The sequence below is a fragment of the Rhea pennata genome, chromosome 4 (assembly GCF_028389875.1).
Source record: "Rhea pennata isolate bPtePen1 chromosome 4, bPtePen1.pri, whole genome shotgun sequence".
NCBI classification, from domain to species: domain Eukaryota; kingdom Metazoa; phylum Chordata; class Aves; order Rheiformes; family Rheidae; genus Rhea; species Rhea pennata.
In genome coordinates, this window is record NC_084666.1 from 20,216,109 (window position 1) to 20,241,192 (window position 25,084).

The 25,084-nt window shown below is 36.0% G+C and overlaps 1 protein-coding gene across 3 annotated transcripts in view; it reads left to right on the forward strand.

Annotated features, from left to right (window-relative positions):
• Positions 1-24,875, forward strand: part of RBPJ (recombination signal binding protein for immunoglobulin kappa J region) — a 60,478-nt gene extending 35,603 nt beyond the window's left edge. For all 3 annotated transcript variants that reach the window (XM_062574590.1, XM_062574592.1, XM_062574593.1), the window contains exons 3-11: positions 2,280-2,375; positions 11,639-11,804; positions 13,323-13,497; positions 14,753-14,890; positions 15,102-15,214; positions 17,061-17,201; positions 21,048-21,203; positions 21,922-22,025; positions 22,140-24,875. In XM_062574590.1, coding sequence (XP_062430574.1) covers positions 2,280-2,375; positions 11,639-11,804; positions 13,323-13,497; positions 14,753-14,890; positions 15,102-15,214; positions 17,061-17,201; positions 21,048-21,203; positions 21,922-22,025; positions 22,140-22,455 — 1,405 coding nt within the window. In that variant the 3' untranslated portion in view covers positions 22,456-24,875. The remainder of the gene's footprint in view (positions 1-2,279; positions 2,376-11,638; positions 11,805-13,322; positions 13,498-14,752; positions 14,891-15,101; positions 15,215-17,060; positions 17,202-21,047; positions 21,204-21,921; positions 22,026-22,139) is intronic.
• The last annotated feature ends 209 nt before the right edge of the window (positions 24,876-25,084 follow it).

Sequence of the window (25,084 nt, forward strand, 5' to 3'; positions counted from 1 at the left end):
GTACTTTTTCCTGCAAGTACTGAGTAGGCACCTGGGAACTGCTAGTCATTCTTCAACACAGGAGCTTGTAAACTTTCTCGCTCTCAAAAGAGAGAGGCTGGAAACAAGCAACCTAGCCTTTTCTTTGAAGAGACAATGCTAAAAATGAAAAGCTATCATGCAAATCTTCATAATTCATTTATATAGGACTCAAAAATATCTCTCTATCATTTTAAAGTCATATAGTTAAATTATTGGAAAATTGCTCTGATTTATTCTTTTAAAGGTACTTCTGTGTGTCTAATAATCTGTTCATCCTCATGCAAGCTCCAGTATAACAGGAAAACTTTCTTACATGTGTTTTCCCGAGAAAATACTAAAACTTCCTTTTTTCTTCCTTTGTTCACAACTTTGTTCATAGTGTCAGTTGTTTTTGCAGTAAAATGTAAATTAAAATAATATTACCTTTGAAAAAAACTTTGAGATTTAATAATGAAAAATGCCATATAAGAATTACAATGGGTTTATATTTTCTTTATCAGTGGGAGGGGCTGGAGGTTCACATTCCCAGTTCTCCCAGGAGCTCAAATTGTGTGAGTCCACTGTAGCAACAGACCAAGAGAAAAGGCAGAATTTCTTCATGATATATTAGACAGCAGCTTAGCATTGCTATGGATGGAGGGGTCACTGGGTTTTGGGTAGGGTGCTTTTTTTTTTCATGTTAGTCAAATTGAAAAAGCATTTAGTATAACAGGTCTTAATAGAGTATTTTAATTTATGAGCTTGGATATAAAAAGTTCTTAACCTAGTTAAAAGCAGCTAATACATGTCATAATGAAATACATTATAATAATTTCAGAGTGAATTGTGTTTAGATTTTGTCATTTAAAATATATTCTTAAATAATGTTTCTGAAGAAAGTATGCATATGCACTTTGAGACAGTTTTTTATACCTCTATACTTTCATGCGTAGACATACAGATTAACAGTTATTAGACAAATGTAAATATATTGAGTTAATTCAAATTTAAAACAGCAGTCCAGTCCTTCTTTCTCTCCTCTTATATCCTGCTTATTTACATAGAATGTGTAGTGCACTGCTCATTCTCTTAGGCAGGCATGGTAAATGCAAGAATTTACAAAGCATTGTTAGCAAAATAGAGTTTGTTCCCCTCCGCCCCCTGCCATTCCCCCATCTACCTGCTCCATGTACTTATATCTGGGACAAGTGAGTTAACAAAATATTGCTTATATCTTGCATCTTTTCTCACTGGAAACACTGTTATAAGAAGCCAAGCCATCAATTTATTTTGGTGCTCTAGGTCTGTGTGAAGGGAATTCAACAACTGCATGCAGTCCACCAAAATTTCCTCCTCTGTAGTTTCGACACTTCATATAACTTTCTCTTAAATTCATAACTCGTTTCTCTGGTCGGTGACTTTAAAGATGAGTTCATTGGTGTAATATTGGCATTCAAGCTGCAAAAGCTCTGCCTGGGAAATACAGGTGCGCCTGTCAGTGCTCTAAGGCAGCTAAACCCCTGCATGCTGAATTTGGTGAGCTGCTTAATGGACAGTTGGATTATTATACTGAAGAATGACAGGATGTGTTGTTCCCTTATTTCTCTCAAGGAGTGGCTGTTTGTGTGTCTGAGGTGATCACAGCTTTTATCTGTCTTCTGTCATTGCAGTGGTAATGAATAATAGAAAATCTAACATTCTTTTGCCTGATTATGTGCAGGAGAGAGAAAGCTTAGAAAAATAGACCAATAGGCTTTTTTAGTATCTTCACAACCAAAAGAAAACCCCTATAAACTGACACTGATTCAATTAATACCCCAAGAAAAAATTCTGGACCATTTGTCTTCATTATTATGGGAGACTGAATTATCGATTAAGGAGATGGCATTTAATTATTGAAGTGTGTTCTAATCAAATATTCTTAGCATGATATTTTATAAAATTAGGATTGGAACGTGATGCGTGGATGGGCATTGAAATAAATATCAGTGCGATTTTTACATAACGATCATCCTTTTTTTTCCTAGAAAATGTATTAATAATGCTAAGTGGCCAGGGACCACTGCAAGTTCAATGCAAGATAATTTCTTCTTTTCACTGTGCAATTGTCTTAGAAAATAATACAAGCTTATTTTAACACTATTAGTGTACTGACAGTTGCCCTTCCCCACCTTCCCCAGTTTCAGCTATATTTATTTTTCCTAAAGCTCTCTGGATTATTATAATTATAAATCAAACAAAAAGAGCTTTCAAAGCTCACTTTGTCTTTTAATTTTTAGAGAAGCAATGCGAAATTACCTAAAGGAGCGAGGTGATCAAACAGTGCTAATACTCCATGCAAAAGTTGCGCAGAAATCATATGGAAATGAAAAAAGGTAAGTTTCTTTTCCTGTCTTCCCTCCTCTGATTCTAGCTGAGTGAACAATGTAAAGTGTGTATTCTGGTGCATAATACCGAGCAGAATTCCTCAGACTATATTACAGTTTGAAGTTGCACAAAATGAAATGTGTTCTTGTAAATCACTTAATTATATAATGAATGTTACAAGCCTGTGGCATTCAACATAGTGATGCTGGCTTCTGCCAACAGGTTCTTTATATATCTTTATATATCTTTATATATCCATTGAATTGTTTACTCAAGAATACTTTTTAGATCTCTTTGAAATTCTTGATGATAATTAAATGCGAAATCAGGGAAAGAGGAAGAAGGAAGGACATGAAAGCAAAAAAGTGTACTCTGTGCGTATTATACATCTCTACAGCCCTCTGTCACTTAGTGCAACAAATAATGCAAAACAATAATGCAATGCCAGGCCTTACTACAAATAAATAACACCTTTAACCCTTTTCAGCAAGATCCACAGCCCAAAAGATTTATTGTAACTATATGGGAACCTCTGATTGTTATCTTTACAGACTGTTTTCATGCAAAAGTAGAATAGTTAACACTCACTGCAGATGAATTAAGCATATTACCTCTGAAAAAAGTGAGGCATGGGCCTGTGGATAAGAAAGTGAATTTCTAAATAGCTTGAGTGTAACTTCAGTAAGTTTTTTCTTCTGGGACTAGAGCAATTCATGAGGATAGGAACATTTTACAAACATTTAAAAATTTATTTTGAAGAGCGATTACATCAAAAGAAAGGAGAAGATGCAAAGATAATATATGTTGTTTTGATTATTAAAATTTCCGTTACTGTTGAGAATGCGTACAGAAATGTTGTGAAGAATACAGATCAATGCTTTAAATTGTTACTTGCTAACAGTTCCTGAAAACTTCTGTGTGTACTTTAAGTCAGCATTGCCATAAATTCTTGCTGCCTTGAATGTACATTTATACTTTACTTGATCCTATTAAAACCACTTTAGCATATGCATTATTGAATTCTCCAGGTATTGGTAACCTTCTGTAAGCTACTAATTGGTTTCTCACTACATGGAAAGGCTGCTAGCTAGCGTTAGGTGTTCTTCTATCACTCTAAGGTTTGTGAAGTGAGGTTTATTTGCCTAACTCAGTGTAGCTTCATGAAACTTACTTCAGCTTCTCTTTTTAAAGTATATCAAGATTTTTTTAAAAAAAATGCTGCTGTTTTATCTATAGCAAAACATGCCTTTGATCTGTCACATTGCTGAACTGAACAGTTAGCAAAGGTTTAAGGCTGTCTTACACAGCTGGTCAACTAAGTTTTCTAAGTTTTCACCCTTTTTTATATTCAATTAAGAGTTTTGCGTACATCATTACTGCTTTATAAACCAGTCTATTTCATAGTTATTTTTATGGAAAGATATCTCTTCATACTTTTTAAAGGGCTTCAGTATAACATAGATATAATTTAGGGGTTTTTTGATACATAAAGAAAAAATTATACTATTTTTATAAATAAAAATTCAAATTATAAAAGGACTTATTTCTTAAATTTGATGTTTCTTTCAGTTAAATATAAAAGCTGAAAAGAGTCCACCTCTATTCTACTCTTTCAACTTTAATGTAAGGTCATGGAAAATATTCATCATTAATAAACCTTGCATAGCAAAATTGAAAGTTAAGTACAAAACCTCCCTTTTAGTGTTTTGATGAGGATTAGTAGGTGGTGAAATACTCAGCTGAAAACTCACTGTAGAATGTACAGGTCTTACGTTATGGTCTAGTTTGAATATACTTCCCAGAAATAGAATTCCAGGTTGTTGCCAAGTAGTTGGAGATTTGCTATGTTAGTTGGATGGTGTTTCTGAAACCCTAAATACCAGTATAGTAATGGTGGGAGACTTCTTTCTTCTTTGAGTGGACCCTTATTAGCCTTGCTTTTCTCAAAGTCAATACTGTTTAATTTAACAGAAGAAGAAGAAGTCAGGAAGTAAGAAGCTTAAAACACTGTGTTTTGGACTTGAGTTTAATTCTTTTTGCCTAATGTTTCCTGTTGGATGGCTGTTGTGTTTCAGAGGTCTTCAGATGACAGGAGGCTAGAGGCTCAAGTGATGCTTAGCCCTAATGAGCGTGGGTGTTAGGCTTGTACTTGTTGTGTTTTTTCCATAGTTACTATTCACAGAGATTTGTGTCTTCAGAGTCTCCTGCCCTTAGTGGAAGGGGCACAGTTTGAACAGTATGAGCGTTCAACAGTTTGAAAGACTGAAGTGTTTTGGATCCCAAGATGTAGGTAGGTAAATAATGTGAATCAGTGGCACTTGTGGGGGTATAAGCTATTATGAGTTTAAACATTGTCCTTACAGGATGTTCTAGCTGCATCTTTAGAACTGTTAGTGAAGGAGCTTCTGTAGTTCTGCTCAAATACTTCTCTTCACCACACTGAGTGTGCCTGCGGTCTGGCTAACATTCTTGTTGAGTGCATTGCCTTTTCCAAGGCTTGCCACGTGGCTCCCCTGCCTTATTCTTAGCACTCTAGCACCTAATTATTTTTCACTTGTTTCTTGTTGTGTTATATTCTTTAGTGGATGTGGTCAGTTTCTTCAGCTCTTAAGAAGGAAAGAAGACTGCTGAGGGGTTTCATGCTCAGAGCAGTGGGGGTAACTGACAAACATACCTCCTGCCTTGTCCGACTCTGAATTGACCAACAGGTACAAAGGAAAACAACTCACCTGCTAATGTCATCCTGAACATAAAGAAAGCAAGGTGGTAGATACATCTAAATCCTCCTCAAGGCAAAGACTTCTGTAAGATGAATGCTGGGCTGACTTGGACAATTTAAAAAAGGATACCTTTGAAAACAGAAACCTGTAGTTTTTAAAAGAGCATTAGGTACATCAGAACTAGTAGCAGTGATGAGCTTAGTGTATTTTATATTCCACCTCTTCTTACCTGGCAAGTCCTTCTCTACTTGAAATACAACATGTTCTGTGTATTTATAGGCCTTAGTTGACTGAAGGGGCTGAGGGAATGCATTGTTCTCTCTTTGGCTTTTGTCTGACTAAGAACAATACTACAGATGATGCTGAAGATGCAACTTATTCCACCTTCTCTTGTTGCAGCCAGAATGCTGGAATCACTAGAACGTGTGGTAAATTCTCTTACTCTTCCTCTGAAGTCATTTTGAATGAATGGGAGCATCTTTAGACAAACCTGAGCTTGAGGTTCTTGCCATGAAAAAATGTTCAGTTTCCAACTGATCTGATGGAAAGACTTGTCAGAACAGACAGATTAACAGCTTGGTTCCACTTACTATACTGAGTTACTGCTTCGCGAATCTAACAGGATCAGTGGGAGGAGGCATTAAGGGGATGCCCTTTACGTTGGGAGATAAAACCTCTGCCTTTTCCTGGCTAATGTTAGTCCCAATGTTAGCTTCATTTTAAGCTGCCAGCTATTTTAATTATACTAAATGGAAGCTGCATATGAGGAGCACCCACAGAGTGCACCTACAGATAGAGTAGCTTCCTCTGAGAAGCTAGGAGTCCAAAAGAACCACAGCTAAATGTTGCAGAGATAAAGACTATTAAATACATGAAGTATTTTCTGAGATTTGATATCCCCAAATAATAGTCAGGTTCAGCCAGTCAACCAGTTACTGTGCTTTACATCAACAAATAGGAGGCACTAAATGTGCATCTTGTCCTGAAGCTCTAACAAGTGTGGAATAGGTTTTGTTCAAGAAGACATTCCTGGTTGCTATATTTCCAGGAGTGAATGAACTCACACAGTTGATTCCCAATAGATTTGGAAAAAAAAGCATCCCTTCCATGTTGCTTTACTGCTCATTTAACAAGGGCTTACCAGTCTACTCATGGCATAGAGCAAGAGATGTTACAGGAATATGTTATCAGTCTGATGAGGAAATTATGCCTTACGTGATTTTCCACCATTACTAATTGTACTGAAAATTCTGACCAAGCTCAGAAGAACCACAGACAACTGTTTGTCCCTCCAACACCGATCATTTATTTGTTTTTCCTATAGGTCAGATAAATACTTCAGAGGCATTTTTATCTCCCACTCAGTCTTAGTTTAGTTTTGTGGTTAAAGAAAAAAAGAGGTAGGTCCTGTAAATCAAAGGTTGAAGGAACGATATTTTCATTTGTTCCACCGAATCTTGCCTTACCGTGTTTTCAGTCAGTAACACTGGAAATTACTTAAACTAGCTTTTTGTGTTGGGGTGAAGAGTCTTTTTTTTTTTTTCTTTCTTTTTTTAATCAGTCTGAAAGCCAGCCTCTCACATAAACATACACATTCCTGTTTATATAGAAATTTTTATTAATTAGAAAGACTATTTCCAACAGTTATTGTTTTACTGATCAGATTCTTTAATCCTCTGTGAAAATTAGAAGCCTGTGGATACTCACTACTTATTCACACTATTGGATAGGAAGGTTATAGTTAACTGCTTGTACATTAGTTCCTGGGATTGAAAGTATGAAATAAAAATCCACCAGACTGTAATTGTCTATGTCTGAGAACTGAGTAAGAGAGAGGCTGGCACTTCAGAAAACCCTTCACAATTGTGACCATCCAGACTGTTTCCTCTTGTTTGACAGTTTTAACCAAACTTAAAATTCTCTAAGCTGCAAGAATTTCTTTGTTCATAATTCATAGTTTTCCAGTGCTTTTCTCTATATTTTAATTTTTAAGAGAGTATTTTAATTCTTGTGGCTTCTTTTCTCTTTGTCAATAGGTTAAAACTTCTTTCATACAGATCTTTATTGCCATCTAGAGGTTGTAGTTATTCAATAGACTTATAACAACGCTTGGGTTATTTTATTTATTTATTTATTTATTTGCCTAAGCATTGCTTAGTTAATAAACATTAATTTTTAATCTCTGTATAATTCCTTAAGTGGAAGTAGCTTATAATTGTTGATAAAGAAATTATTGAATGCTTCTATTAAAAATGTTCTGCCTGAAGGGATCTGGCACATTTTTCTAGCTGTAGTTTTAGTTCATATCCCCCACCCCCCACCTTTAAATGTATTTTGCATGTCAGAAACATGACAATGGCCCTTTCCCTAGGATGTCAAGGTAGAGTAGATCTCCTAACCATTATTTGGGCAGGTTCATTACTTGGGCAGGTTCATTGCCCTCCCTTGCTAATCTAACAAAAATATGACTTTCTCTTCTTTCCATCTGTGTATGTCTATAGTTTTTTTTTAAATTGCATAAGTCAAAATTTTCTGCTACCAAAACTTCCTCAGTTTAATGCTAAAGGTATTATTTCTTGCTTTGTTTTGTATTTCTGTTTTTCTGAAACATGTCAGAAGTTACAGCAAGCAGTAGATGAGTCTCACAATAGATTTTAACTCAGTTATAATATTTGCAGCTAGATGCTGGGTGATACATGGAATATAAATCAGATTGGTGATGTAGAAAGTAAATACCTTGTACTTTGATGAGTTTTTATGACTTTGACCTTTGTCATTGCATTGTCTTTATCACAAACATAAGTAGTCTTAAGATCATATTTCTTTTAAGGCAGAGAACCATTTGAACGTAAATAGGTCATGCAGTCTACACTGATCTGGTGTTTGAAATAAATACATTTGAGACCTAGAAAATACACTCCTGTTTCTGAGATCAAAACGTTATAGTAGGACAGGAAGAACTTAGATGACCTATAAAAGAAATTCATGATGATCTTAAATACACCTCTGTTGCAACATTCTGCATCTTTATGAAGAAAACCAAAACAGATGTCAGGTAGCAAAAGATGTCAGCAGAATAGTAAACAGAACAGTAATATGTCATATGACTGCTTAATCAGTCTGATAGCCTTCTATGATGGAATGACTGGCTGGGTAGATGAGGGCAGAGCAGTGGATGTTGTGTACCTTCAGCAAGGCTTTTGACACTGTCCCCCATAACATCCTCCTAGGTAAGCTCAGGACGCATGGGTTAGGTGAGTGGACAGTGAGGTGGATTGAGAACTGGGTGAAAAGTAGAACTCAGAAGGTTGTCATCAGTGGCATAGAGTCTAGCTGGGGGCCTGTGGCTAGTGGCGTCCCCCAGGGCTCAGTACTGGGTCCCATCCTGTTCAACTTTTTCATCAGTGACCTGGATGAGGGGGATGGAGTGCATCCTCAGCAAGTTTGCCCATGATACCAAGCTGGGAGGAGTGGCTGACACACCTGAGGGCTGTGCTGCCATTCAGAGAGACCTGGACAGGCTGGAGAGTTGGGCAGAGAGGAACCTCCTGAGGTTCAACCAGGGCAAGTGCAGAGTCCTGCACCTAGGGAAAAATAACCGTAGGCACCACTACAAGCTGGGGGCTGATTTTCTGGAGAGCAGCTCTGCCGAGAAGGACCTGGGAGTGCTGGTGGATGACAAGATGACCATGAGCCAGCAATGTGCCCTTGTGGCCAGGAAGGCCAATGGTCTCCTCAGGTGCATTAGGAAGAGTGTTGCCAGCAGGTGGAGGGAGGTTATCCTGCCCCTCTACTCAGCCCTGGGGAGGCCTCATCTTGAGGACTGTGTCCAGTTCTGGCCTCCCCACTACAAGAGAAACATGGAGCTACTGGAGAGAGTCCAGCGTAGGGCTACAAGGATGATCAGAGGGCTGGAGCACCTGCCCTGTGAGGAACAGCTGCGAGAGCTGGGCCTCTTCAGCCTGGGGAAGAGAAGACTGAGGGGGGATCTTATCAATGTGTACAAGTACCTGAAGGGAGGGTGTCAAGGGGACGGGGCCAAACACTTTTCAGTTGTCCCGTGTGACGGAACAGGAGGCAACGGGCACAAACTGAAGCACAGGAAGTTCCGCCTGGCTGTGAGGGGGAATTTCTTCCCTGTGAGAGTGACGGAGCGCTGGACCAGGTTGCCCTGAGATCTTCAAGGCCCACGTGGGTGCAACCCTGTCTAGCATGCTCTAGGTGACCGTGCTGAGCAGGGAGGTTGGACTAGATGGTCTCCAGAGGTCCCTTCCAACCTTACTGATTCTATGATTCTACGGTATGTGCTGTTTGATAACTTTATTTATTTATTAATGCTTACTCTTCCTATCTGTGACTTTCAGACTTCAGAACCTCAATTCCTACAGCAGTAAGGTTAGAATAATCCATCCTGTATCAGATAACTGTAATTTTTAGCTTTGTGATTCATGGCCTAGCTTGTGAATGTGCAAAACTCTTACTCAGAAAGTGTGAAATACTGTCTTTGAGTTACTCTACTGTGTAGTTTCTCAAGTTGACACTTCCATGAGTAGACATATGCTTGGCAAATAGGCGTATTTCTACCTGGTGCATTTTATAATTGGAGGAAAAAAATTCCAGACCTTCCTGTGACCCATAATTCCCTCAAAGAATAACATACAAATAGTTAAAGCTGAAGAAAGAAGCATGTGAAAAACATTCATAGTTAAACTTTGAATAATTCCCTTCTAAAAGTAGCTTCTATTAATACATAATTATGTATTTATCAAAATTCCTATGCTTGTGACAGCAACACAAGAAGCAAGTAATTTTGTGGTACATACATCTTTACTGAAATGACATACATAATGAGTACAAACTAGCTTTCTTTTTTTTTTTTATCGCTTTAGATTTATTAAGTTTAAAAAACAATTTATAGGAGCAGTTTCACAAACTAATTTAATGAGCTTCTCAAAAATGAGCTTCTCTTGACCTAAATTTTTTTTCTCATTCTCCTTTGTAGGTGGTCTTTTTTCAAACCAGAGAATGATGCTTTTGAAAAACTTCCAGAGATATTTAAGTTGTATATATATTGGTATATCATCAGTTGTGTTTTGTTTTTTTAAAGAGTGAAATTAAGTGAAAAGTTTTCACTGTGAATTCATCTGGCAAGACGGAAAGCTTGACTATTTTGCCTGAAGCGGTTTATTCTGAATATTTGTCATAACCATTGAAATGTTATGAGTTGCAATAAAACTTTTAAAATTTGGTTCTTTGTTTAGTTAACAAGGAATATACATTAATTATGCATAATTAACTGAAATGACTATGAATCTTTGCATTTATTCAGATTCCTACTATATATGTGTTGTTATGTGATTAGCTGGTTTCACCTATTTAGAATTCTATTCTCTAAAGAAGCATTTTATATGTATTAAAAAAAAATCAGTTGTACTGAATGGAAGAGATAAAGAAATGTGTTAAACTTTTGATACTAAAGTTGACTTATACTAATTAAAGTTTATATTTTTATAATATAAATGTGTAAATGTATAATACGTTTAAGAATACAAACAATCCATTAATACAGTTGTCTGAGCCAAAAAAAAAAAAAAAAAATCAAACAACAAGAATAAGGTGGGAGTCCTCTCTGGACTTTAGATTTCCCAAGTTAAATGCTATACTCTGATTTGAAATAAACAGAATGATTAGAAACCTTTTTGTTATCCTCTCCCTTCACATCTCTTTAGCTACCTCAGAACTGGCAGGTACTCATAGTTCTGCTGCTTTATCAACTTTGATCTTAACTAAATGAAGAAAAATACACTGAACCTGTTGGCTAATGGTTTAGCTGTGACTAAAACTGAAAGCAGTCAGGATTTATATTTTAATAGTTTGCAGAAACTTTAAGGAACGATATATGGTATTACAATGTTGTATTTAATTTTAAACCTGTTGATGTAAATAGTACCTAATCAGTAGATTGATTTCACTCAGTGCTGTTAGAGTGCAAATCACATCTTTTGTAGTTATTAGTGAAGGTGTAAAATAATTTATTCTGTTTATAAACTGTAAAAGAGATTTATGTTTAGGTGGAGTAGAGGCTTCCTCCTTGCTAATGATGATGCACTAAATATTTCAAAACTGTAGTTAACAGTCATCCATTAAATTACTTTGTGGGACTGCTGCTGCCACTGCTGCAGTAGGCACTGCATCATATTAACCACCTATGATAGCACAATACTGTCGTCAGTTTTAAGGCACCTTTAAAATTTTTTTAAAGAACCTTTTCTTTCCAAGAATATAAATTATTTTCATTTTATAGAGATGCAGACTGTAAGCTATCATATTGAATGGGAAAGGTACTCTGTGACAATGTACCTAATGCTAATTTTTCTTGCTTTTTCTCCCTTTTGACTTACATTTTAGAAAATCTTCAATGCATGTGAAGGGTATGGATGTATAAACTGGGATGCAAAATATAGATTGGCCAAAATGGGTACACATTTTGTCTCTGAATACTTTTTTTCTTAAAAGCTATGTGTAATCTTATCATGCATTTTCATTTTCAGATTCTTTTGTCCACCTCCATGTGTGTATCTTATGGGCAGTGGATGGAAGAAAAAAAAAGAGCAAATGGAAAGAGATGGTTGCACTGAGCAAGAATCACAACCTTGCGCCTTCATTGGAATAGGAAACAGTGACCAAGAAATGCAGCAGCTGAACTTGGAAGGAAAGGTAGAGCAAGTGTAATGAAACACTGAAATTACTGCAAAGTATATTAAAACTACGCAGTGCATCTTTCAAGGAATGTGCTTGCTTATTATTGATAACTTCTGGTATACTGTGACAGACATTACGTAAGTGATTAGAAAAAAAAAACCATGAAAATATATAGAACAATGTGAATCAGTGGACCTGATGGCTCATGGGAACGTAATAGGATATTAACTTTTCATTTCTATTTTGCTGATTCAAAGTGTAAGTCAGTAAACTTAGTTTACTTGGCAGGCATCAAAAGTTAACTGAAGTAAGGTTGCTAGCTCAAACTGTTTTCATTTATCGTGTGTCTGTCTTACTGGCTTGTGTGAATGGGTAATCTTACCGAGGAAGTATCTGAACAGCACCTGCTGCTAGAGGTAGGCTTTTAGTCCCTTTGGATCAGAATATTAAAAATTAAGTTAACATTTTAATAGATTTAGTATTTTTTTTTATGGTGCTATATGTTCCTACGATTTTTGTGGGGTATTTCTGATGATGTAAATAGTTGGAATAAAACTGGCAGCATGTAGGTGCCCATTGTGGCTGGTGTTTTATTAAGCGATATTATATAATATGTAGTATTTGTAGCACAGTCTGCATAGAAATGTTTCATATGTCACTGAAGATATTTTTCAAGTATGTAGTAGCATCTTTGTTAGTTCCCTGTCTTGGCTGCTTGTAATAGTGCTGCCCTGGAAGCTAGTGACTCAGTCACCTCAGATTAGATGATTTTGATCTATTGCACTGTCCTGCAGTCTGGCTAGTTATTTCAAGAGCCATTACCATCTCATAGTGGTTTTTTCAATATACCCGTGCCATGTATACCTTTTAGCTTAAACACGTGATTTCACAGGATCCTACTGAAGTTGGTAAGGCTTTAACATTTATAGTATAACTTCTCAGAAGCGTGCTTGGTGTAATACCAAGAAAAGCACTATTTAGTGCAATTTCTGAATGCTCAGTTCTTAAAATGAAGAATAAGAAAACTTCCTTGTGAAATAGCTAAGCTCCTGTTGTTACCTGGCTTAAACATTTGGCCAGTAGTAACTTTCCAGTGTTTCAAAACCCAATCCTTTCTCTTCCTTTCTTGGAAGGTTGACTCAAACACAGTTTCTGTGCAGGCAGCCTCTTGTGCGTACCCATTGTACTGCATATATAGTTATACTTAATGTATTCTTAGTAGTGCTCTCACCCACTCAGGCATGTGTTTGCTATATCTGTAGTCTCTAATCATCTGTTTTTCATTTTGGTAGGGTCTGTAGAAAGAATTTAAAGTACTGAAGTCATTCACAAAACTAAACAGTAGTCCACATGGAAATATTCCATATCACTTAGAAAAAAGAATTCAAGCGTTGCTGTTGATGTTAAGAGATGGAGAAAGCAATTTTTGGTGTGATTTAGGAAATTATCTTATTTTGTTCATAATTAAATATGTATAGGCTCTTGAACTCAGTTGATCTGAAAAAAGAAACAACAGTATGTTTTTACCTACAGAACTATTGCACAGCCAAAACATTGTACATATCTGACTCAGACAAGAGAAAGCACTTCATGTTATCAGTAAAAATGTTCTATGGCAATAGTGACGACATTGGTGTGTTCCTCAGTAAACGGATCAAAGTCATCTCCAAACCTTCTAAAAAGAAACAGTCACTGAAAAATGCAGACTGTAAGTATTTTTTTTCAGTTTTTTTCTTTATGTAGCAATTTGTTTTGCCTCCTATTCATTTTTCTTACATACTATGAGGCTTAACTACAAATTGAAGTAAATGCAATTAAATTATTATTTTCTAGTTTTTCTTAACGTACTTGAGAACTCCACACATCAAAGTATTTTAAAGTGTTTCAATTTGAATAAATTGTACTGTAAATGAGTTTTATGCCGTCAGTTATGTAAAAGGTCTATCAAAAAACTTTATTCACAGGAGAAAATCTGTGTAGACAAATATGTCAAGAATGTTCTATGTCTGCTGTCTAAACAGCTGGATCTCTTAAGCTGCTATGATCTGGTGCTTACAGTGTCTTGATCAGGAGCAAAGGGATTGCTTTCAGATTGTAATAAATACATGAGTACTACCATGTTACCAAACTGCACTTTTTTGCATCACAGCTTCTCACTGTTTCATGCCATTTTCATGTTGGTTTTATTTTTAATATCTCTTGCATGTTTATTTCTAACTAATTGGTTAAGAAATCTGTAGAGTGCTAGTTCATGCAGATTTCTTTACTAAAGGTATTTCAACTAAAGGTATTTTTAGTGCTAATGTACAATTGGGAGCATTTTTACTTTTCCTCCAAAGTTTTTACCTGCATACCACTGGAGCACTTCAAGAGTTGCCCTCTTTTGTTTTTTAACTTCACTAGTGCTTTAAAAGGCGCTTCCATCTGTGTGGGCTGGAACCCGTGCACCTGTGGAATGTGGAACTCAGGGCTGCTAACTTGCAACATGACTAAAGGCAGTCTGTTGCTGTGCAGCTCATGCCCGTGGGCTCAGACTGTGCACTGTTGACTTTGTATTCAGACAGTTTTGATGGGCAGTAAATATGAACCAAGTAGAAGAAACATGCCCGTTTTGATGACAAAATAATAGGTAAGCTGAATTTTTTAGGGGAGCAGACCTAGCCTTTCTCCCTCTTGAATGAACTTATTAATAAAATAAGTTCAGATCTGAGAAAATTTCATGTTGCATGGTTACAATTTTATATAGTTATGTCTGTCTTCCTTTCAATTGATTGTAATTTGTAAGAATAATTTTTCCTTATACTTCAAATAAAATGATGACTAAAAATAGCCTAAGTACTTCACAAGAATTATTTCTTGAATTCCTATATTCATTATTTCACTATATTTGTGACCTCTTTGTTACTACTCTATGTAATAATGAAATAATTTTATAATCTCAAGTCTGTATGTATTCCTTACAGTATGTATTGCATCAGGGACAAAAGTGGCACTATTTAATAGACTTCGATCCCAAACAGTTAGCACCAGATATTTGCACGTAGAAGGCGGTAATTTCCATGCCAGTTCACAACAGTGGGGAGCATTTTACATTCACCTTTGTAAGTAAAAAAATGAAGCAATCTATTCTTTCTCACCTCCCTCCTTCCATCCCCACAAAAGTCTTGCATTTTCCCTCCTTATTAATTGCTCAAGTACAGATTTGTTTTGTTACTGAGTGCATGTTTGATGTAATAGAGCAATATTAGATGTTCCTCCTAGCAAGAGAGACATGTTTTAAAACAAATAATGTGGAATTCCTGTTTCATGCAGTGGACGATGATGAATCAGAAGGAGAAGAATTCACAGTGAGAGATGGCTACATTCATTACGGGCAGACTGTCAAACTTGTGTGCTCAGTTACTGGCATGGCACTCCCAAGACTGGTACAGTTTAATTTCTCCAATGCTGTAATTGATTTGTAGCTTGCTGCGTAGTGTAATTACATAGTTGGGTTTGCATTCTTCATAATTTTTGGCTTTGTGTACTTCCTTTAGATAATATGTACTTTATATTGAAAGCGGCATTCATTTTAATATGATCTTGTTTTTCACTTTATATCTGCAAATTAATTCTGTAAGTGATGAACAGCTTGTAGACTAAGCACAAATAAATTTTCGAATTAAAACTTGCCAAAGTAAGTTACTCTGCAGACTCGTCATATCATTAGGTCATGTGTATAAAAAAAAAAGTAGAATTATAGATTTTTTCCCCCATTTTATGCAGTTAAATGCCAGCCTAAATAGAATTTTATGTGACTGATGATAAACCATACTTCATATGAGATCTCTGGCAAAATTGTGGTTTGTCAGGCCATTATGAATTCTGTGTGTGAGGGTTTGCTAATTCCACTTTCCATTTGAAATATTTTTCTTAAAACATGCCTGGGTAAAAACCAAATTCCTCTGCAGGCAGACTTTTGTTTCACCTTACCAGGGTTATTTTACTGTGACTATACTAAGAACTTTTCTCCTATTATCAGACTCTTTTAGAAAATAAGTCTGCTCCGAGTAAATGGATTAAAACGATGATTTAAATAGACTCAGTTTTTATTAGATCATGTTACTTGTCAGAAAAATCCAGACTTGTTTGCTACCAATCTGGTTTAGTGTGCAAGAAATCCAGTAGGAGGATTTTACTTTATTCATGGATATCATGTAAACATTTGCTTAAGGAGATGCCATCATTTAGGATTTCAGAAACCATATATACAGGTAGAAATAGATTTTAAAAAGTCAAGCTAAAGGTTCCTGTTATGTTTGCTATTTGGAACATGTGTCATGTTGCCTTCAAGACTGATTGAAGGTGATGTGATTTAAAGGTAATTTGCAGACTTTTTATAGGTGATGCAAAGAACTTTGAAGAAACAAGTTAACCTTGAAAATTATATTGCTAATAATGCCATTTATTATCATTAGAAATCCCAGAGGACATGGTTGGCTTTCTGATTGTCGGCTTAGAAATCTTCAAGCACTATGGCTACTGCTTCTGCTGATGTTGCATAAAATGAAGTATTAACTTTTTTCTAGAAGTTGAGTTAAAATTCCAAGCTACAGATTTCCACTGTCTGTAAGGGAATAACTTTTTAATTTTTAAAAATAAAATACTGTAACAGCTTTGAATTAAGACAGCAGATATTTTTGCGTTGAACTTCCAGATATAAGGAATGATTATTCTTTGCAGTTGTCTTTAAGTAACATTTAATGACCAACTATCATTAGATGCACTATGATCATTGTGTTTGCAAAATTATACTTAAGGACATCTGAATACTTATAATGTAATTCCTTATTTTCAACTATAGTTCAGCAACCAGTCTACCACAGTCTTTTCGTAGTGCTATCAGTAGGGGAAGCATATGCTTTGGTAAAAGTCTGTTAGTACTTGACTACTGCTCTTTTGCATCAGAAAATGGAACACAAGTAGATTTTGCTATTTTTGCTATTTTGTGAAGCATGGACTTTTTCCCTACTCTCATAGCAAACGAGATAAATTATATATGCATGCAGCACCTGTTACATTGAAGCTGTAATACCAACCATCACTTTAATATTCTGTATTTGTTGTCAAAAGTATTAGAAATTATGAATCAAATGTTAGTATTAGAACAGCAAGGTACTGGAATTAAAAAATATGATCTTCCACTTCCTTTGTTAACATTACTTATGTAATCTCCAATGTAATGGAATACAGAAATTGTCCTAACTATGTACGTGCAATTCTCATTCATAGATAATTCGAAAAGTGGATAAACAAACAGCATTATTGGATGCAGATGATCCAGTATCGCAGCTCCATAAATGTGCATTCTACCTTAAGGACACTGAGAGAATGTATTTGTGCCTTTCCCAGGAGAGAATAATCCAATTTCAAGTAAGTTGTTTAAACCTGTTCTACTGGAAGAGAAGTATGGTTGCAGAGTCTTCCCAAATAGTCCCAAATTGTGTATAAATGTCACTTTTGTGGTTGTTTTTGAATGTGAGTCTAATATTTTGTTCTGAAAACACAGAGGATGAAAGGTACCATCTGTCTTGTTTCAGATCTGTTCTTTTCTCATATCCCTCTTCCAGATCTGTATAGACAATGAATTTATATTTTATCCACTAGGAGCTCATGCATCCTTGGCTTAACAAATTGACATGTGCCAATAAAGTTGTACTAATTATATATGTGTCTATTCCTAGCTTTCAGAAAATAAGAAATGATACAACTCATCATGATCTTACTTCTTTAGGAACTTAGCAGAGTTGCACTGTCTTGCTCATAGCTAAGAATGTAAGCATAGGAAGTTACTGTAGTTGGCCATGGTAACTTATAAAGCCAAAGAAATATGATTTAGAAAACTAACCTTTTCATGAAATCTTTTTCTCATCTATAATGTAGCCATCTCTGTCTGCAATTATTTGTTACTCCAGCAGGGGGAGAACAATATCCCTAGGACGTTACCGTGAACCCCACGGGAGAACTGTAAAAAATGTCATGATGTGCAGCTGCTTTGACAGCTCATACAATGTGCTAGCAAACTCTTCTTTCAGTCTCATATGTAAGTTAGCATACTCGTAGTAGATTTTCAGCGTTGTAATTCCCGTCAGAGTGACAAGACTGGTACTAAGTTCAGGCCTACATGAGTATTCCTCCATCTTTTCTTTAAACATCCAGGACAGCTCAAATAGCAAAGAGTATTGAGATCACTGTGAGATCTGTGAGAGAACACTGTGATCTAGGAAGATGGTCTCACTTGGAGAAGACTCGGGACTTTCCAGGAGAACAGGTCTAGCTTCTAGGGTAAGAAATGTAGAGATAGGAAAAGGGGGAAGCTAACCTTTTAAAGATTTCTCTTAATTTGAGGGAAGAGACAAGAGGACTGGTGAGGCCTGAGCTGACCTCTATCCTGAACTGAGACTGTGGAAAGAGAATACCAGAGGCCTTGTTCATATTTCAGAAAAAGTATTCATTACCTGTGGCTCAGTAGGGAGCAGATCTCGATTCTGCCCACAGATAGCAGAGAGATATCTAGCAGTATACTTTCTCATAATGGAGATTGGTCTTATGTCAGAACAGAAAGCAAAGAAACAGGATTGCAGTGACTGAGGATCAGCATTCCTCTTTAATCTTTCTCAGACTCTTTGTGAGGAAAAGCTGAATGAAAAAGCAGCTCCTACTTCTCTAACAGCTGCCTGGTCAGCATCCTGGAAATGCACGTGGGAGTACAGGGATAGCCTGACACTCCTCAGTTAGTGCAATGCTCATAGAGCTCAGTCTGGTAAGACCTATGAATGTTCTACAGTGGTAGGACTAAGATGAAAGACAAGGCCGCCCACTCTCCTGAATTTCTTCAGGAGAGTAGGAAAAGCAAGGCTACCACTTGCTTCTTTGTTGAATAAAATCTGTCAAACTTGCACATAGGGCCATTTTGACTCTCTGGTAATGACTACAGAAAATAAACATCTGCCAGTGTCAGGAGAGAGATTTCATTTTATCTGTTTCTTCTTTCAAACCGTAAGACCAAAACCAGGGAAACAGGCATGTGTGTTATCTTTCACTGCCCAATGCTGCGCACTTACTGCTGAACACAAGTCCTAGCACAAGAGCCTAACCAAATTGTGATCAGAGTAAAAAGCTTTGCTTTAGGGTGACTGTTTTTTTTGGATGAATGGGTATAACTAAGTATAGAAAAATTAGAGGATTAAAGCAGAGAGGCTCTAAAATGTCGGCAGGTCAACATGAACCTACATGAAAATTGAACTTCAATTTTTGAAGTACCAGCAAGATCTCTCTTTAAAGATGGTCATATATTCTGGAGAATACAAAAAGAATATAAACAATGCTTTACTGGATCAGAGCAATAGTCCATATTTAGCCCAGCACCTATTTCTAATAACAGCAATAGGAAAGCTCGGGAGAGAGCAGGCAAGCCCTGGTCACTTTCTGCAGTCCTTGTACTTGCCAGCATCCGCATTTGCTGTATTAAGGATGTAGGAGGATACATTCCTTTTAATATTGGTTTGTAGACATATAGTCCATTAGTTTTTCTGATTCCTTTTGAATGTGCTGAGGCTGTCCTTCTCTGCAGCCCTGTGTGGCAGTAGGTTCCAGAGGTTTCCTATCCTCTGTGTAGAGAACTTTTGTTGTATGTGCTTTGAATAATATAATAGTTTCTCTGTATGACTCTTAATTGCAGTTTTGCAGGATTTGAATAATAGTTCTGCATTCACCTTGTCCATTGTCATCTTAATTTCTTCTCTCCAAATTGGAGTCCCAGTCTTTTTAATTTCTTCTCCTAAGACCAGTAGCTCAACCCCTCAATAATTTAAGTTGCCATTCTCTGTACCCAGAACTGCACACTGTTGCAGATGTAGGTTAACCAAGGTTCTAAAATGGCAAACTAATATCTGGTATCTTATTCTTCTTTTCTGATGGTGTCCAGCATTGTGTTATTTTTTTACGCTGCCACTGCACATTGAGCTGGTGATTTCTGAAAACTGTCAGTGGTGACTCCAGGAACCTGAGTTGTAACTACCTGTTCAACTCATTCATTTTTGATACCCATATTTTCATTTGTTTTGAACTGAAGCTTGTTGGTCCATTCAGCTTCAGGAATTTTAGTCTTCCTGGTAACATGTAGGAGAAATGTCATGCATCAAAATAATAGGTAACAATTTCTCTTTTCAAAGTTAGGCTAGTAATTTAGAAGCCTTGCAAGATTCTATTTCTAATAAAAATATCAACTGGGTCCTGACCTGGCAAAGATCTCTAGGCGCTGTCCTAGTTGTATGCTTATCTGGCAAGCTGTTTTCTGTGTTTTTTCATTTGATCATATTAGAATGAAGAGTCCACCTGAATTCAGGTTGAATTCAAGTTTTGATCTCAACTTCCTTTAATCTGAACTGGGCAATTTCTGCTAATTGAAGTTTATCTAACAGTTAAAGAGTGAAAACATACCTAGATATCCTGAGCTTTATGAAAGAAAATCCCTGAATTTAGGTATTAAAGCTTGAATATTTAAGTACCTTCTTTCCTGTGCTTGTGTTTGAACTTTATATGCAGAATTTCCTTATTGACTCTTAGACTTTGGAATTGTTCACAGAAGCTTTTGTTGCCATAAGAATATAGCTGTCAGTGTATTTTATATCTTTTTCGACTATTTTGTTAATATTTTCAAGGAAACAAGAAAAATTTCTGACTCATTTGCCCTTTGTTTCTTCCCATGACTTTGTACAAACCTGGAAATACAAGTTTGTATTTTCCATCGTTTTGTGGATAATGAACAACAACTTTAAAAAAAAAAAATCTAGGTACTTGGGCGGATGTAAAACGTATCTAATAAAATATGTCCACTTCAATCTGCAGCAGTTTGGATCACTTTGTCATTAATACAAAAAAATCTACTCTAAAGTAGCTCCTCCTCGATGCTATAGTTTGTGTTTGTTAATGGTTATTGTATAATGTTAATATTTTGAAAGTAGAACTAAAATTAAAATATTAAACAGAAGGTTGGAGAGTGGGTTATATCATCATAGGTAAGAGTTAAAATGTCTTGAGAGGTTTCAATTTTTTACCAGTTTTGCTGAGCAGTATGTGACTATTTCTCTGTTGCATGTTATTAGAGGGAAAACATTTTTGAAATAGCAGGCATTTTTACTGACTCAGTTGTTTTTTAGCTCTGTGACTGTCAAGCGAATCTACAGATCAGATGTAAAACTGTTCTTTCTTACTAAGGCCACTCCATGCCCAAAAGAACCAAATAAAGAAATGATAAATGATGGAGCTTCTTGGACAATCATTAGCACAGATAAAGCAGAATACACGTTTTATGAGGGGATGGGACCAGTCCATGCTCCAGTAACACCTGTGCCTGTTGTAGAAAGTCTTCAAGTAAGTGATTTGTTAAAAAAAAAAAAAATGTGAAAATGCTTTGTGGTACTGGTTTAGTCTTCCTAGTACCGTTATGGATTATTGTAGGAAAACATTCCTACCAGCTTTATAAATAGCATATTATGTTGCTGCTATTTTTCTCAGTTATGTTCCAAAATACTTGTGCATATTCATGGCTGAAGTAACATTATTATTGTTCTGTAAATTAAGAATTTTATATCTTAAAATACTGTGGTGGATGTATCCTTAGGGCATATACTTTTATTTGATTATTTAGAAGTTTATTTTGGCTCTTAAAACAGCCAGTTATAAGCCAGACTGAATCCTTGTTAAGGATTCTTTCCTTTCAAGCTTTCTGCTGCTGAAAATCATGAAGTTGTCCTGGTGTGTTCTGTGAAATATTCTTTGATGTTTGTTTTCAAAGCCTTGTTTGTTGACTGCTTTATTCTATGTGGCCACTGCGAAGAATTACAAGATTCTTTAGGCTTTCCAATTATTTGGCAGCATCTTTTAGATGAGTTACTTCTTCATAGTTCAGCTGTGTAGGTGTGTTTATTTCCATTTTATCCAGCTGATAAAAACAGCATTGTGTAAAATTTTTGTATGCATTATGAAGAAATTTCTTCTGTTTTTTGCAGTGGATTTGTTTGTTTTTACTAATATGTCTGGGTTTTTTTTGTTTTGTTTTGTTTTGTTTTCTCTCATGAACCCTTTCCAGTTGAATGGTGGCGGGGATGTAGCAATGCTTGAACTTACAGGACAGAACTTCACTCCAAATTTACGTGTCTGGTTTGGGGATGTGGAAGCTGAAACCATGTACAGGTACAGAATTTTCTACTGCTTTTTTGGTAGTTAGATTTCAATGAATACTTTGAATAGTTTATGATAATCTTTTAAGCTATTTTATTATTCTTAGTCCACTCTCCTGTTTTCCAGATGTGCAGAGAGCATGCTATGTGTTGTTCCAGATATTTCTGCGTTTCGAGAGGGTTGGAGGTGGGTCCGACAACCAGTCCAGGTTCCAGTAACTTTGGTCCGTAACGATGGCATAATTTACTCCACCAGCCTTACCTTTACATATACACCGGAACCAGGGCCACGACCACACTGCAGTGCTGCTGGAGCAATCCTCAGAGCCAACTCAAGCCTCATGGCTTCTAGTGAAACAAATACAAACAGCGAGGGAAGTTACACAAGTGTCAGTACAAACCCAACCAATGTCACATCATCTACAGCAACTGTAGTTTCCTAACTACCGTTGTTTGTTTGCACTTTAACTGACTTTTAAGTGCTACATTCAAGAGAACTGAACAATTTTTGTGGTTTCGTGGGAAAACACCTTTCCGTTTTAGGTGATATGATTTGAACCTTGTTACCTGCAAGTGCTGATCTTAAATATAGAAGCCACAATAAAAAAAAATACATCCGAAACGTAAGAACTTTATTGAAAATCTATTTTTCAGCTGTTTTTTTTTATGGGCAACAAATAAAAATGTGGCTGGGATACATGTTGAGCAAACTAGAAAACATGAACACAGCATAGTTTTTATGGACCAAGGAACTTGTATAAGCTTTAGTATAAAAGGTACATTTTCACCATACCTTTTTTGTATCACAACATATAGTACACTTTTGTTACCAAATAGTTTATATTTTTTTTTCCTCTGAGCTTTTGCTCTGAAGTATATTCAGGTTCCAAGCCTGACCATGCTTGTATAATCTAATTACCATACTCTTCCAGTTTAAAAAAATATATATATTTTTGGTCTGTGGCTGGAACTGTTCCTTTTTTTAAACTGAAGTCTTGTGACTTTTTATGAACTGAAATTGTTTTTATTTCAGCAAGTAGAACCTTGTAAAGGCCAGCATATTTTTTTTAAGATTATATGAAGTCTGTGCAAAAGCTTTAAAAAATGCCTCTGCCTTGCCTGCAATACATGCAATGTATGTTAACTTTAGTGCTCTGTTTTCAGTCATTGTTAATAGTTATTTCTGTTTTCCTTTTTTTAAAATATGTATTTATAGTGATAATTCATGAGGTTCTAACATTACATGAGGTTTTTTTAAAGTGGCATCTCAAGCAGTCATGTTAATGATTGTTCATGTCACAGTCATACGTTGGTGTTTTTGAAGGGTTGTTACTGGGTTTCTCCCACTCTTCCTTGCTCAGTCGTATTGCATCAGAAAATGTTTCAGGATCTGTTCAGGTTTTCTAATCTTGTACATAATTTGTATTAAGTGTAAGTTAAATGTTTTATTTCAGAAGTGGAATGTTCCCAATAACTTCATTTGGCAGCATGTCTTCTGTCTTGTTGGCATGTAACTAAAATATCATGAGAAATATGTGCTACAAATGGGATTGGTAGGTGATGCCCTTCATCACCGAAAATCACAAAAAGCATGTTTTGCTTCATACTGTTGAGTAAATTAGGCCAGACTTTGGTGTAAGACTTGTATTGAGAACGTGCTTTCATTGTGAAGTGATCATACCGTAATAAATAGAAGTAAATTTTATTACTTAGAAATGGGCAAATAGAAAACCGTAAAGCACTATCAAGATGTCAACTCCTCCCATCCTTATTTCCTGTGGGTTTCTCTTTCCCTGCCAACAGCTTGTGCAATGTTTAAGTCTTCTCTCCATCATAAATTTAAGGCTCATTTGCACTTTGACTTTGTTGGTTGTTGTGTTTGTTTTTCACTTTGACCTTGCCATGTTTTATCCCTCCTTGTAAACCTGCCTGCTTCATTTGTATTTGAAAATATATCCCGGTAGTTCATTTGTAGTCAAGAACTAGGCATAGACTCATAGGACAAGTTCTGATAGAGTGACCTTCTTCTTTAAAAGCCAAAATACAAATTTTATGGTGTGTTCAGCCTTTACTATACCCTGAAGCAAGAGCCACAACTGCAGTGTAAATGTGAAGCTGTGGCTTTCTGCAGTGCATTGCCTTCGGGCTTATCTGTTGGCCGTTTTCATAGGGTTATTTTCTGACTGCTTTTTCCAGTTTGAACACTGCTACCATTTTAAACTATTGTCTCTGCCCTATATTTGTCTTCTGCTATGCTCTGTTCTAATGCTTGCTTCAGTGCTCCGTTGAACATGTTTTGTATATCTTGAAGCCAATGTGGTTAAAGGAAGAAATGAGTTACAAAACACATTTAACTAATAGTTTAAATCAGTGCCACTGTCCTTCTAAAATGTGCTTGTATTCCACCAGGCCTTCATATTTGCTATCCTGTATTATGATACTTATTCCCATGACATAGTCACAATGCTGGTTCTTAGCACTAGTGAATACTGCCTCACCTCATCTCTGTTTCAGTGACCAAGGGCAGAATTCATTGTGGCCTTATCTCTGTTTTAAACTGTTTACTGACATTTACTTGCAAATCTGTTTACTTGTGTATGTGCTGTATAACTTTCTTCTGATTGTTTTGTGGCAGGAATCATTTCACAGTGTTTTTGTTAGAAGCACATAAGTATCTTACAATACTGCTTCATTCAAGGGCCACAGTTTTTCAGCACTAATTAGACTGAGAATTAAAATAAGTGATACGTATCAGATTTAGAAGGATATTCAAGAACAAGACATTATATATACACAATAGGTAAACCATAACAAGCCTTTTAACCTTCAAAGAGTATTTTAAATAGCTTTTCAGAACTTGACACCTGCTTTTATATTCATTATTTTAAAATTTTTACATATAAATGCAATACTTTTTTATATTCAGTTCTTTTCTTGCAATAAGTTTGCCCAATAGAGTATATTATAATATTCTTTGACTTGTAAAGAATCTAACTACTTAGCCTAATTTCTGCTGTTTTACACACTACAGCCTAGTGGGTGAAAAAAAGGTTATTAAATTCTACTTACAAG